This window comes from Oncorhynchus kisutch, unplaced genomic scaffold (genome assembly GCF_002021735.2).
Source record: "Oncorhynchus kisutch isolate 150728-3 unplaced genomic scaffold, Okis_V2 Okis09a-Okis19a_hom, whole genome shotgun sequence".
In the NCBI taxonomy this organism is placed as follows: Eukaryota; Metazoa; Chordata; class Actinopteri; order Salmoniformes; family Salmonidae; genus Oncorhynchus; species Oncorhynchus kisutch.
In genome coordinates, this window is record NW_022261985.1 from 3,416,080 (window position 1) to 3,432,204 (window position 16,125).

The 16,125-nt window shown below is 44.7% G+C and overlaps 1 protein-coding gene across 9 annotated transcripts in view; it reads left to right on the forward strand.

The window, feature by feature from the left end:
- The window catches only part of nav3 (neuron navigator 3), a 244,596-nt gene that overhangs the window by 155,427 nt on the left and 73,044 nt on the right, over positions 1 to 16,125 (forward strand). For all 9 annotated transcript variants that reach the window (XM_031815430.1, XM_031815427.1, XM_031815428.1 and 6 more), the window contains 3 exons: positions 1,740 to 1,848; positions 9,017 to 9,421; positions 10,292 to 10,411. In XM_031815430.1, coding sequence (XP_031671290.1) covers positions 1,740 to 1,848; positions 9,017 to 9,421; positions 10,292 to 10,411 — 634 coding nt within the window. The remainder of the gene's footprint in view (positions 1 to 1,739; positions 1,849 to 9,016; positions 9,422 to 10,291; positions 10,412 to 16,125) is intronic.

Below are 16,125 nucleotides of genomic sequence, written 5' to 3' on the forward strand. Positions count from 1 at the left end.
ATATACTGCAATAGAATGGGTTTAATATACTGCAGTAGAATGGGTTTAATATACTGCAGTAGAATGGGTTTAATATACTACAATAGAATGGGTTTAATATACTGCAATAGAATGTGTTTAATATACTTCAGTAGAATGGGTTTTATATACTTCAGTTGTAACGGCGTTCTTCGTTTGTAGAAAGAGAGTCGGACCGAAATGCAGCGTGGTGGTTACTCATGTCTTTAATGGAAAAAGTGACGATACATGAAATAACTAAATAAATACAAAAACAACAAACGGAACGTGAAACTTATTACAGCCTATCTGGTGAACACTACACAGAGACAGGAACAATCACCCACGAAATACAAAGCAAACTCAGGCTACCTAAATACGGTTCCCAATCAGAGGCAACGAGAATCACCTGACTGCTGATTGAGAACCGCCTCAGGCAGCCAAGCCTATACAACACCCCTAATCAGCCGCGATCCCAAATACTACAAACCCCAATACGAAACACAACACACAAACCCATGTCACACCCTGGCCTGAACAAATAATTAAAGAAAACACAAAATACTAAGACCAAGGCGTGACATCAGTAGAATGGGTTTAATATACTGCAGTAGAATGGGTTTAATATACTGCAGTAGAATGGGTTTTATATACTGCAGTAGAATGGGTTTTATATACTGCAGTAGAATGGGTTTTATATACTGCAGTAGAATGGGTTTTATATACTGCAGTAGAATGGGTTTTATATACTGCAGTAGAATGGGTTTAATATACTGCAATAGAATGGGTTTAATATACTGCAATAGAATGGGTTTAATATACTGCAATAGAATGGGTTTAATATACTGCAATAGAATGGGTTTTATATACTGCAGTAGAATGGGTTTTATGTACTGCAGTAGAATGGGTTTTATATACTTCAGTAGAATGGGTTTAATATACTTCAATAGAATGGGTTTAATATACTGCAGTAGAATGGGTTTTATATACTTCAGTAGAATGGGTTTAATATACTGCAGTAGAATGGGTTTAATATACTGCAGTAGAATGGGTTTAATATACTGCAGTAGAATGGGTTTAATATACTGCAGTAGGATGGGCTCAATGTACTGCAACAGACACTTCACTGTGAATTAGTCTTATATATAACTATTGTAAGTATATAAAACATGAAGTTGTTACAGTCGGCGCTGACCTGGAATCAGGGGAAAGGTCCTGGACTGAGATGAAATGCATTTCGATGGGACTGACTAAGATTGAAAGACTATCTGAGATTTAGCTGTTGAGGCTAAATATATGTTGTAGCTTACAGATGGAGAATGCAGTGTCATGACAGCGGGTTTCTATGTTCGTGTTGAAAATGGCAGGACTGCAGAAATGTCCTTTTTCCACTAAAAACATGTTTCGTTGACAATTCCACCCTGACAGCTGAGACGGGTTCAAACTGTCGGCACAGCATCTTGGAATGCGTACCCATGCTACCCGTCAGAGCGCGTTGTCATGGTGATGTTGGTGATGCTGATGTATGACGCGTCTTGAGGAAACAGAATGTTACAGGAGCCCACATCTGGTGTAACATGAAGTTGCCCCTAGACGCTGATGTTTGGTCAGTTTTGCTTTTTTCCCCACTAATGGTTAAGGTTAGAATCGGGACAGAGGAAGCTGATCCTAGATCTGTACTTAAGGGAAACTTTACCACGAACCCCAACATCTCTCATAAACCCCTTCTCTGTGCATTACAGGGGAAGACCCCGAGACGAGACGCATGCGGACAGTGAAGAACATTGCTGACCTACGGCAGAACCTGGAGGAGACCATGTCCAGTCTGCGGGGGACGCAGATCAGTCACAGGTGAGCAGGGGGCTCGGGAACGTCCACTGTGGGGCTCAGGGTTGGGGTCAATTCCATTTAAATTCAAGACAATTCAGGAAGTACACTGAAATTCCAATTATTTTCAATGCTTTCAATTACAACAATGTTGAATTGGAATTGGATTTGGTTTACTTTCTGAATTGACTGGAATTGAAATAGTTGACCTCGTACAATTTTATGTTTTTCATTCTCTGCAGTTCCTCAATCTAAAGTTGATATGATTATACTTATCTCAGGTCCTCAACTAAAACACTGGTCAGTTATTATTTAGGATTCCTGATGTTTTCAGGGTTTTAAACTGTCTGGCATTCTATTTTAAGATGAACCATTCTGATTGGATCAGAATATAAAGGACAGATACCGTATTTCAGAAGTCTCAAAGCTCTTTACGATTTTCCCCCAATTACCCTATCTTGATATTTCCTAGATATTCTAATCAAGTACTTACACGCTACTGGCACACTTTGATGGTGTTTGAGGGGGACAGAAATCCACAACCTATCATGTCTGGTCCGTCACAACAGCAGCCTGTTCGCATTAAAGGAATGTCTTGGCTGATCTCCGGCGAGTCATAACAATGATCATGGGTTTTTGTCATGGCTCTGGGCTCTACTCTTCTCTTCTCCAATGGATTATTCTGATATTTCTAACCCATTTGTGGGGAAAATGGTGACAAGGCGGCGGAACAGCCGTGACAGATGGCAGCGTGTGTTCCCTCACCGCCACCAGAAAGGAGCGCAGCGCTACTGATCAATAAAGCACCATTGTTTCTCAAGCACATTGACTCTCTAGCACATTGACTCTCTAGCACATTGACTCTCTAGCACATTGACTCTCTAGCACATTGTTTCTCTAGCACATTGACTCTCTAGCACATTGTTTCTCTAGCACATTGACTCTCTAGCACATTGACTCTCTAGCACATTGACTCTCTAGCACATTGACTCTCTAGCACATTGACTCTCTAGCACATTGTTTCTCTAGCACATTGACTCTCTAGCATATTGACTCTCTAGCACATTGTTTCTCTAGCACATTGACTCTCTAGCACATTGACTCTCTAGCACATTGACTCTCTAGCACATTGACTCCAGTTAGACCCCCAGGGGCCACTGCTGTTATTCCATTGAGACACTTAGAGATGTAATGAGGAGAGGACACCCAGCATGGAACATGAAGGATTATCAAATCCTCAACATCAGCCATGTAGAAACCTGTCTGCCCGCCTCCCTGTCTGCCTGCCTGTCTGCCCGTCTGTCTGTCCGCCTGTTTGTCTGCCCGCCTGTCTGTCTGTCTGTCTGCCTGCCTGCCTGTCTGCCCGCCTGTCTGCCCGCCTGTCGGCCTGTCTGCCCATCTGTCAGTCTGTCTGCTACAGTATATATGAGTGTAAATAGAGTGAGGGTATCAGACAGGAATTCCAATGGGGCTCGTAACTAGAGAATGGGCAAGTCATTAAAAGGTCTTTCACACACAGAAATTGCCGTGAAGAGGTAATCAGGGCGAAGGTTTTTCACCTCCATTGTAATGAATCACTGCTGCATGAAGCACCGGCCCACAGTGTGTGATCGTTATTTATATGAGGGATTTCTTTTTCTTTTCTGACTGGAGCTTCATTTCCATGTGTACTTCATGGCCATCTGGTCCAGCTGATAGAGAGGCTGTGTTTGTCACCAATCTGATGTAAAGGACCTCTCTGCATGGAAATGTAAAGGACCTCTCTGCATGGAAATGTAAAGGACCTCTCTGTGTGGTGGTTTCTCTGTTATAACCTGATTAAAGGACCTCTCTGTGTGGTGGTTTCTCTGTTATAACCCATGTAAAGGACCTCTCTGTGTGGTGGTTTCTCTGTTATAACCCATGTAAAGGACCTCTCTGTGTGGTGGTTTCTCTGTTATAACCCATGTAAAGGACCTCTCTGTGTGGTGGTTTCTCTGTTATAACCCATGTAAAGGACCTCTCTGTGTGGTGGTTTCTCTGTTATAACTCATGTACTGGTTGTTCTCTATGGCTGATTCTAACGTGTGAATCCCAGCCTCATGGCCCCTCACCTGCTTTGTAATTGAACTCTGCTTGAAACAGAGCGCCATCCACCACAACACTAACATTCCTCACAGAAACCCTCCACACTCCTCCAAGACTCAGACGTTGCCATACCACCACAGATAATCTGTATCGATCAAAGCCCATGTTTGATTCTCTGTCCAACCTACACCCAGACGGAATGAAAAAAATAGTATTGATTGACATTTGAAGAGAAATATGTTTTCCGCATATGAAAAGATGCTGTGCTCTTCAAGGGCAATTCCCCATATTGCAAGAAAAGAACAATTGCCCCCCAAAATCCCTTTCCACTGTGGCTGTGTATTAGTCCCATGGGATTCTGACTCCTCGGATGACATTTTAAATGTACTAGCTTTACCCGGTCTAGTTTGTTTAATTGGTGTTTACAGCGTTATAGGCAGAGTCAATTATTCACAGCTATACGATGTTTGGATATCTGCTGGGCAGATACACCGTGCTGAGGAGAGCATGTGATTTCTCACAGATGCAGGCTTAGGCAGTGTCTCAAATGGCACCCTGTTCCCTGTAGTGCACTACTTTGACCAGAGTCCTGTGCACTGTGTAGGGAATAGGGTGCCATTTGGGACATAGACTTGCACAGGCTAAACTCATTTCCTTCACGCCATCAGTGGTGAAACCAATTGATCTGTAACACCTGTCAACCTGGGCGCCCACCGCACATACAGCTCTACCTCAACACCCCCATGCATTTCAACCAGCGGCAGCCCAATGCAGACCTATTGAATGAAGCTCTCCCATCCATGTCCATGCAGTACATACTCCAGACAGGCAGGATCATTACTCATACAGACAGTCAGGATCATTACTCGACTGTCCTCATATTACCTTAACCAGTGCACTCCAGATCAACGATGGGAAAACAATATTCTCTGTAAATGTGGATACACACATCAAGGTTGTGACCCCTCCCCCATTCTTCCTGTGCTGTTTCCACCCCGTTTCATCCTGACTATTGATTTCCCGGGTTTGGAGAGGAAGAGGGCTGCTCCCATACTGTGGGTTAGCCTCCGTGATGACACCATATCAGTCTTCCACCTTCCTGGAGGCCGTAGGGTACCAGGAGACAGGAGAGTGTGTGCGCGTGCGTGCGTGCGTGCGTGCGTGCGTGCGTGCGTGCGTGCGTGCGTGCGTGCGTGCGTGTGTGTGTGTGTGTGTGTGTGTGTGTGTGTGTGTGTGTGTGTGTGTGTGTGTGTGTGTGTGTATTAGATACATGGAAATGTGAGGGATCTGTCACCTACTACTGTATGTGGACTGACTCGTGCCCTGGGCCCCATCCCCCACCAGCCTCTCCACCTAGACACTGATATAGATCACTTCAGGAGGTAGTCAGACCACACCTAGACACTAATATAGATCACTTCAGGAAGTAGTCAGACCCCACCTAGACACTGATATAGATCACTTCAGGAGGTAGTCAGACCCCACCTAGACACTGATATAGATCACTTCAGGAAGTAGTCAGACCCCACCTAGACACTAATATAGATCACTTCAGGAGGTAGTCAGACCCCACCTAGACACTGATATAGATCACTTCTGGAGGTAGTCAGACCCCACCTAGACACTGATATAGATCACTTCAGGAAGTAGTCAGACCCCACCTAGACACTAATATAGATCACTTCAGGAAGTAGTCAGACATGCATTGTGTCTTATTGTAGAGTAGATGGATCAGGACAGTGAAGCCATGTAAATCACCCTGATCCTAAATGCATTGACAGCTGGCACCATTGGCTAATGCCATCAATATGTGTCATAAAATAAATAAATACATATTATTTTGAAAGAATAGCTGTGAAATAATTTGCCTGCAAGGAGCCACCAGGGAATCTTATCACAATGCGTAGACAATGGACAGATAAGAGACACTTTTTAATACCATGTGTAGACACATTTCTGAAAATGTGGGCACAATCAGGATGTGGATAAGATCAGGTCACATGACCCATGTTAGCTCCAAGTGTAAACAGGGCTTTAGAGAATCGCTTCAGACTACATTATTGGAGCTGCGGTACCAACATGTACCATAGGGGGCAGTGGTGACCCTCTGACAATGGGGCTTCCACACCCTGCCTGCACACAGCACTGGCACAGGAATAATCAAACACACCTGCTCAGTGGCACGCCACAGCAGGTTATCTCAAACACTATGGGGGAAACCTGATGGATATCTGATCAGGATCTGGCAACCAGGTCTGGAACGCTACAGTCACAGCTCTCCTCTCTCCTCCAAACATACACACACACACACACATTACTTCCCCCTATCTCTCTCTCTCTGTCCACATACTGCAGAAACATATTGTTCCATAGAGACACAATGCTGTAACGTTACACACGTGTGTGTGTGTGTGTGTGTGTGTGTGTGTGTGTGTGTGTGTGTGTGTGTGTGTGTGTGTGTGTGTGTGTGTGTGTGTGTGTGTGTGTGTGTGTGTGTGTGTGTGTGTGTGTGTGTGTGTGTGTTCATATTTGAGTGGGTGAGACTGATCCATCAATCTCAGTCAGTGGTTAGATATGGATCAGTCTCAGACAGGGGTTTAAGATGGATCAGTCTCAGTGTTAGACAGTGGTTAGAGATGGATCCGTCTCAGTTTTAGACAGTGGTTTAAGATGGATCAGTCTCAGTGTTAGACAGTAGTTAGAGATGGATCAGTCTTAGTGTTAGTCGGTGGTTAGAGATGGATCAGTCTGTGTTAGACAGTGGTTAAAGATGGATCAGTCTCAGTGTTAGACAGTAGTTAGAGATGGATCAGTCTCAGAGAGTGGTTAAAGATGGATCAGTCTCAGTGTTAGTCAGTGGTTAGAGATGGATCAGTCTCAGTGTTAGACAGTGGTTAAAGATGGATCCATCTCCGTCAGTGGTTAGAGATGGATCAGTCTCAGAGAGTGGTTAAAGATGGATCAGTCTCAGTGTTAGTCAGTGGTTAAAGATGGATCCGTCTCAGTGTTAGACAGTAGTTAGAGATGGATCAGTCTCAGTGTTAGACAGTAGTTAGAGATGGATCAGTCTCAGTGTTAGACAGTAGTTAGAGATGGATCAGTCTCAGTGTTAGACAGTGGTTTAAGATGGATCAGTCTCAGTGTTAGACAGTGGTTAGAGATGGATCCGTCTCAGTGTTAGACAGTGGTTTAAGATGGATCAGTCTCAGTGTTAGACAGTGGTTAAAGATGGATCCGTCTCAGTGTTAGACAGTAGTTAGAGATGGATCAGTCTCAGTGTTAGACAGTGGTTAAAGATGGATCAGTCTCAGTGTTAGACAGTGGTTAAAGATGGATCAGTCTCAGTGTTAGACAGGGGTTAGAGATGGATCCGTCTCAGTGTTAGACAGTGGTTTAAGATGGATGTCATCTGTCCCTAATGATCATCACAATCCATCTTGTTGTTATGCTCCTCTCAGCATCTTTACTTTGGCTCTTGTTAGATACAGTTTGAATCTCTTTAAAAAACAGTTTTATATCCTGATTTATAAATCATTAGATATAAACACCCAGAGTGTGAATAGGATGGAATGTATTGGAACATGTAGATTTTAGGACATTGATATTTGTGGATTATACACCAATGATGGAGATGACCTCCAGACATGAGTGTAATGTAGTTATCTTTCCACCAGAGAGAGCTCAAGGTGTGTGTGTGTGTGTGTGTGTGTGTGTGTGTGTGTGTGTGTGTGTGTGTGTGTGTGTGTGTGTGTGTGTGTGTGCAATATAGCACTTTCAGTACAGAGCAAAAACTGAGATTGTGTTTTGCATAAATGTGATTATGCGTTTTGCATAGTTTTTGAGTGAACTATCCCTTTAAAACACTGGAAGAAATAGAACTTTAGGAAGGTCAGGCTACGAGAGAGCAGGCTAGACACACTCACACACATATACACACACAAACACACACATACAGTAGGTGATGTGTGTGGAGGTAACGAGTGGCATCCATTTTAGGGAAACTGCTTCGTTGCAACAACACTACCAATCTTTCTGCCTGAGCAATTTATCCTTCATACAACAGTGCACATGCTAATAGGAACATATTTTAGGGAGTGGACATTTGGGTCTGTGTGTTGAGCTGGCTATGGGTTCACCGTATGGTCATTCAACAGGGTCTCTCCAAACTAAACTCCTGTCACCTTGGGGTGAAGTTGACCCTAGATGCTGATCTTGGATCAGTTTTGCACTTCACCCCAGAGCTCACCCTGGTGGAAAGATTGGGAGAGCTGAAAGTATTGATCTCTCTGCTCAAATCCTCTCTGTGGCTGTGCCAGGGGGCTGAGCTGATCTGTCCCTAAACATTCCTAATCACGCTCTCTTTCTCACTCTCCCCCTCTCTCACTCTTTTCCTCTCTCTCTTTTCCTCTATGTCTCCCTCTCTCTCTTTTCCCCTCTCCCTCTCTCTTTTCCCCTCTCCCTCACTCTTTTCCTCTCTCTTTACCTCTCTTTCTCTCTCTCTCTCTCTCTCTCTCTCTCTCTCTCTCTCTCTCTCCCCTCTCACTCTTTTCCTCTCTCTCTTTTCCTCTGTCTCCCTCTCTCTCTTTTCCCCTCTCCCTCACTCTTTTCCTCTCTCTTTACCTCTCTTTCTCTCTCTCTCTCTCTCTCTCTCTCTCTCTCTCTCTCTCTCTCTCTCTCTCTCTCTCTCTCTCCCTCTCTCTCTTTTCCCCTCTCCCTCACTCTTTTCCTCTCTCTTTACCTCTCTTTCTCTCTCTCTCTCTCTCTCTCCCCCTCTCTCACTCTTTTCCTCTCTCTCTTTTCCTCTGTCTCCCTCTCTCTCTTTTCCCCTCTCCCTCACTCTTTTCCTCTCTCTTTACCTCTCTTTCTCTCTCTCTCTCTCTCTCTCTCTCTCTCTCTCTCTCTCTCTCTCTCTCTCTCTCTCTCTCTCTCTCTCTCTCTCTCTCTCTCTCTTTTCCCCTCTCCCTCACTCTTTTCCTCTCTCTTTACCTCTCTTTCTCTCTCTCTCTCTTTCTCTCTCTCTCTCTCTCTCTCTCTCTCTCTCTCTCTCTCTCTCTCTCTCTCTCTCTCTCTCTCGCTCTCTCTCTCTCCCTCTTTTCTGCTCTCTCCAACTCTCTACCCTCTTCAGCACCTTGGAGACGACCTTCGACAGCACAGTGACCACAGAGGTCAACGGGCGGAGCATCACCAGTCGCTCCGCCCCCATGACCTCCTGGCGCCTCGGCCAATCAGCCCCAAGCCCCCGCCTACAAGCAGGCGACGCCCCTTCTATGCCCAGTACCTACACCACAGTCCCACCACCTCGGACGGGTGCCAGCACAGGTGGCGCCACTGGGCGGTACGGTCACTCGGACTCCTCCCGGTTTGTGTACAGTGCCCCCCTGAGGCGAGCGGCGACGGCAGGGGCGAGAGGGACCGAGCAGGGGGAGAAGGGAGGAGGGCCGGAGGGGATGCTGGAGATGGACGTGGCAGGGTACATGAGCGACGGAGACATCCTGGGGAAGAATGTCAGGACAGATGACATCACCAGTGGGTAAGAGACTATGCCATAGACAGAATAGAATAGATTCTTTATTGTCCGTTGGTTAGAAGGTAAATGTGTCTTCTGCTTTTCCCAACACCCCCAGACACACACACATTCAGGGTCAATCCTGTTATTGAAGAAAAAAATCACAGTTATTGCCAAGGCCTTCGCGATTCTTCCAAATGGAATGGTGAGACAGGAGAACATATGAGGGGCGATGAAGTTGTGGCTTTCACACAGCTATTGTGCTGCGACGGGAGGAATTCACCATACGTGTACATTCCATACCAACTCTCAATAGTGCGCTGGCTGACACATCGCTCAGTGACAAAGAATAGCCCCAGATCTATTGTACATCACTGTGTTAGCCGTTCCTCTGTGGACACTGATAAGTGCTCTTCCCCAACACCCACATGATCTGTGTCCCAGATGGCACGTTATTCCCTATATAGTGCACTACATTTGACCAGGCCTCATAGGGCTCTGGTATAAAGTAGTGCACTATAAAGGGAATAGGGTGCCATGTGGAACTCATACCTGCATTAGTTCTCCCATCCTATTTGTTCATGTATGAAATAGATTTATGAACACCACCTGAACGAACCATCCACATTAACTATGATTAAGTTACTGTAGGGGCCAAACGTATAGCACCTAGGGATGAAAAAGGGATTAGCTGAATTATGATCCTAATTAGCTTAAACCTAATGTGCTTTCATGTCCTATCAGCCGTCTCTGATTACAACCCTGTAAATGTGTGCGCACACACGTGGGCATGCACACACGCACACACACTCCCAATACACACACACACTCACACTCCCGATACACACAGTCGCAAACACAACCCAGCTTAGTGATGTAGTTTCTTCTTCGTAGGTACCTTACAGACGGTGGTCTTCACCTATACTCACGGAACGTCGGTCGCGCCCCTGACCTGAACACGGCGCTAGAGGTCACCCAGAGGATGGTCAAGGAGGTGCACGGGGACGCAGACAGGTGAGGGCGTGGCTTCCTCACAACTATTTGGGTTACTGGTGGAGGAGGGTGCAATTTCCCCTAGCTGATGATCTTGGATCCTTATTGCATTTTCTCCACTAACGATTGGGGAAGGTGAATCTGATCCTGGATCTGTACCTTTGGGAAACTATAATATGGAGTGTTACTTGTGTTTCTGGACCACAGCTAGTTGTCCAACCCTATAGGCTGCATTGAAACCAATGGGAGAAACTGTGGTTTCTTGATTGAAGAATACGATTAGTTGAGTCAGTTTGTGTTACTGCTTGGGCTGAAGCGAAAGCCTGCTGCATCCACATGGTACGTTGCAGATCAAACTCCACAGTTTCTCTCTAATAGCTTTTCATATTAGCACTGATTTTAACGATAGTTGGAAGGTTTTACTAGCAGTGACTGTGATATGTGGTTGTTGAATGCACTGAATGTAAGTCGCTCTGGATAAGAGCGTCTGCTAAATTACCAAGATGCAAATGTAAGATGATGCCCTTCGCCAGAAATGACACGCTCTTCAGTCTCCCAGACAGAGAGAAAGCTGCCGTCACAAACCGGGCGAAAGAGAAATGTGTCATTGGTTTAATTCTGGCCAGCTGTGATTTGATGACATGCTATCATAGAAGCGGGGAGAGAAGTGAGGAGGTGATGTCACAGCGTGGATATAGGGATTCTGAGAAGACTTAAATGAATGTGTCCTTGGAAGTTTGAGAAATGTCTGTAAATTGGATGCAGTACTCTGCTGGTTACTCTGTGGATTCATTCAATTATCAATTATCAGACTCCACGGTTCTGGAGGCAGAACTTATTCAAGCTTCTAATAAAATCTTTGGTTTGATAGTATGTTTAATTTCCTATCTGTTCTATTATTATTATTTTTATGCATTTGTGGTTCCGACTATAATGGTAACTGTCATTATTTGACTGAGACGAACAGGAGGACAGAATAAGAGAAAGGGTCTGAGCAGAGTAAATGTCTTGTTGATTTATCAAAGAGGAAGAAAAATATTTAGCTTGGTGTGTCTTCCTTTGTGCTCCTAGACTTGATCATCAAACGGTTGTTTTGTATAGTGGAGGGTTGGAGGTTCTCTGTAGCAGTCAGAGGAGAGAGTCAGATCATATCTGGGACTTTCCAACCGTCAAAGCGGCCGGTCTGAATACAGTATAACCTCTACGCTCGTCACGTTAACTCTCATCTCGCTGTCAGCCTGTCAGCTTCCATCTGGAGGTGAACTGACTGATAGATCCAAGCTAATCAAACGCGTCAGAAGTCCAGACCACACTGTCCACTGTGCTGTCTTCCCTCATACTCCACTTTCACTCATATCGCCTCCAGACCTGGGTTTATATACTATTTGAAATAATTTAAAATATTTTATCTAAGCTTGATAGAGCTTGCCCTGACATAATAAACCTGCTTCTGGCAGGCAAGAGCAAACGCTCAAAGTTTTTGAATGATTTCAAATACTCTCTGAACCCAGGATCGCCTCCTCCTGCATGTACTACGCTCTATTCACTACCCCTAACTAATCCATACCTAACTTTAAGATGACAGCGTGACTTTCACTGCAGGACGTAGTTGCATAGTCCTGGCACCTCATGGATAATGGGATATGTAGTCTCTGATCCCATAGACGTGGGAAGGAGGCCAGGTATAGCAGCCTAGATAAGGATCTTTATGGGAGTGAATTACGGAAGGCTGCTTTTTGCCCGAAGGAGGGAGGCTAAATCCCCCTGCTCTAATGCTTCCTTCCTGTCTGCCTCAGGATCTACATCCTAAATGGCACCCTATTCTCTATATAATACACTACTATTGACCAGGCCTCATAGGGCTCTGGTCAAAGATACTACACTATATAGGGAATAGGGTGCCATTTGAGATGCATCCAGTGTGTGTCTGTGTGTGATTGTAGCGCCTGACATTTCTCAGTCCCACTGACATCTGACGGGCTCTGGGAAGGAAATTCATTTGGGAGCCTCCCGCTCAACTGAGCTAGGCTCTTGTGCAGTCTTCTCTCTCTCTCCTCTCTCTCTCTCTCTCCTCTGTCTCTCTCTCTCTCTCTCTCTCTCTCTCACTCTCTCTCTCTCTCTCTCGCTCTCTCTCTCTCTCTCTCTCTTCCACCGTGACGGATACACTCAAATCATTTTTGGAACACCTTGGAACATGCGGAAGTCCATATTTCCTAAAGCCCCTGCCTAACTTTGCCCTAACTTTCTCTCCTGTCCTCTCGGCATCCAAACTGGTCCTACATGCTGCAGTATCTCTTCTCACGTAGAGAAACTGTGCTCTCTCCACAACAGGAGCATCTTTACGGAGATGGTTGACTATAGGCTTGTTAGAAGCAATGAAGACTTGCTTTGATGCCTGGTGTCCTTTGACCTGGAGTTCCCACTTGCCTCCTCACTGCGTTTTCACAGTCAAAGGTCCGGTAGTTAGCAGTTTATTGTGTGAAAAACGCCATACTGAAATTCAGCTTTAAACCAACCAAATCAATTTAACATGTTAAACCAATTTAACTTCTCAATTTAAACTTTTGGGCTTGGTTGTTAAACTTGATGGACTGTTTTCCTGGACCCAGATAAAGCCTAGTACCTGATAAATCAATAGAAATACTCTACAGGGAATCTCCTTTGAAATTGCTTTTAAGTCCAGGAATCGTCTTAATCTGGGTCCAGGAAAACAAACCGGCACTATTCCACCCAAAATGAGCTTCTATCTTGGGACTAGTTTTCCTTTCCATTGCTCACAGCTCCCTGACAAATTGCAAGGCCTAATTGAGAAGGTAAACAGGCCCATCCTCAGCCAGAGACAGAGAGATGGAGAGAGAGAGAGATTTGGAGGAGGTCCTGTAAAAAACGAAAACGTTTTTTTTTGCATAAAGAGCTCCGTTGGGGCTCATTACCTTTCATGGTTATGTCTGCTAACCAACGAGTCCCCTGGCAGCTCTCAAAGCAGCGGTATCCGCAACACTACAGAGGCTACCTAGCTAAATCTATCTAAATTAATACTGATTGGGAATGGTAAGTAACATTTGAAGGAAGAGACCATCTGGTGCGGAAACAGTGTGGATTTGTGTTTGGTGCTCAGGAGTTTTTATTAGTTGTTTTTTTACAGTAGGCTGCCTAACAGTTGGAGTGGATGTGTGCTTGAGTCTATTCAATAATGATGTCATAAATACATATGCCACTAATGCTCAATCGAAAAAGCAATGCATTGTATTTACATGTGAAGCTGGCTTCGATAGTTGAGCTGGTGATGTGAGGCTCTGGTTTGCTCAGTCGATGTTGCCCTCGTCCTTTGTAGAATCTTACGGGTCGTCGTGTGAGAGGGTCACGTGGTCTGAGAGGTTCATCTCACTCTGGAGATTTGTCCACGTCGGTCAGTGTTCTTATACTAGATTTGAGCATATTTTCAGCTGCAGTCTGATATATGCTAGGTTTAGGATGCACTTCATCTTTAGGAGATCAATAGTTCAGAGTTCATACCATGTCATGTGTGGAGCAAGCTCTCACGTTTCCTGGTCTGTAGAGTTGAAATTAGAATTAGCCCTTTTCAACAAGTCCTCCCGTTATTTGGAACTAAGGTGACTTTTCATCACAGGGGCTTTTATTGAAATGTAGAAAAAGGGTTGGTTCATCATTTCCAACCAATGTCTATTCACTTGGGCGTGGCCACTGAGTGAGCATCAGTTTACTTATGAAAACAATTCTCTCATTTAGAAGACTAAATATCACATTACATCATTTACATCAAATAGTTTAATCTTCACTCATTCATTTTATACAAGAATTAGATGCAAGCCTCATAACTGAGGAACCTGTATAAACAGAGGTAGGGTAATGTGCTGTATTGTCTTTCATGAGGTCACAAACATTAAACAAAACGGACCGGGTCATAGCTGGCTTCTCCACTGACCGTTTCCACATTCTCAAATGCTGGGATGTAGTAGAATTTGGCGGGAGAGTTCCTTTGTTCTACTGCGACCCTCTCTCTCCCATATTGCATGGTCAGGGAGACAAGAGTCTCTGCAAGGAATTTACGACGTGGTTGTAAAGTCGTAAAACTGCCCCCCCCCTTCCTAACAGAAGAGGGGGACACTGCTTTACAAAGGCTCATAACAATGCCAATAGCCTCATAAAGAAGAGTCCTATTGAGATGGCACAGTAGCACTGCCAGTCAATGGCCTCATTCTCCTGTTTCATTCGTGTTGAGACGTCTTAAAAAATATATATATATATTTAACCTTTATTTAACCAGCTAGGCTAGTTGACAACAAGTTCTCATTTACAACTGCGACCTGGCCAAGATAAAGCACAGCAGTTCGACACATACAACAACACAGAGTTACACATGGAATAAACAAACATACAGTCAATAATACAGTAGAAAGAAAATCTATATACAGTGTGTGCAAATGAGGTCGGATAAGGGAGGTAAGGCAATAAATAGGCCATGGTGGCGAAGTAATTACAATATAGCAATTAAACACTGAATGGTAGATGTGCAGAAGATGAATGTGCAAGTAGAGATACTGGGGTGCAAAGGAGCAAGATAAATAAATAAATACAGTATGGGATGAAGTAGTTGGATGGGCTGTTTACATATGGGCTATGTACAGGTGCAGTGATCTGTGAGCTGCTCTGATAGCTGGTGCTTGAAGCTAGTGAGGGAGATATGGGTCTCCAGCTTCAGTGATTTTTGCAGTTCATTCCAAATCAAATCAAAGTCAAATCAAATGTATTTATATAGCCCTTCTTACATCAGCTGATATCTCAAAGTGCTGTACAGAAACCCAGCCTAAAACCCCAAACAGCAAGCAATGCAGGTGTAGAAGCACCAGTCATTGGCAGCAGAGAACTGGAAGGAAAGGCTGCCAAAGGAGGAATTGGCTTTGGGGGAGACCAGTGAGATATACTTGCTGGAGCGCGTGCTACGAGTGGGTGCTGCTATGGGGACCAGTGAGCTGAGATAAGGTGGGGCTTTACCTAGCAGAGACTTGTAGATGACCTGGAGCCAGTGGGTTTGGCGACGAGTATGAAGCGAGGGCCAGGATATGAGAACGTACAGGTCGCAATGGTGGGTAGTATATGGGGCTTTGGTGACAAAACGGATGGCACTGTGATAGACTGCATCCAATTTGTTGAGTAGGGTGTTGGAGGCTATTTTATAAATGACATCATCAAGGATCGGTAGGATAGTCAGCTTAACGAGGATATGTTTGGCAGCATGAGTGACGGATGCTTTGTTGCGAAATAGGAAGCCATTTCTAGGATTAATTTTGGATTGGAGATGCTTAATGTGAGTCTGGAAGGAGAGTTTACAGTCTAACCAGACACCTAGGTATTTGTAGTTGTCCACATATTCTAAGTCAGAACCGTCCAGGGTAGTGATGTTGGACAGGCGGGCAGGTGCAGGCAGTGATCGGTTGAAGAGCATGCATTTAGTTTTACTTGCATTTAAGAGCAGTTGGAGGTCACGGAAGGAGTGTTGTATGGCATTGAAGCTTGTCTGGAGATTAGTTAACAGTGTCCAAAGAAGGGCCAGAAGTATAAAAAATGGTGTTGTCTGCATAGAGGTGGATCAGAGAATCACCAGCAGCAAGAGCGACATCATTTATGTATACAGAGAAGAGAGTTGGCCCGAGAATTGAACACTGTGGCACACCTATAGAGACTGCCAGAGGTCCGGACAACAGGACCTCCGA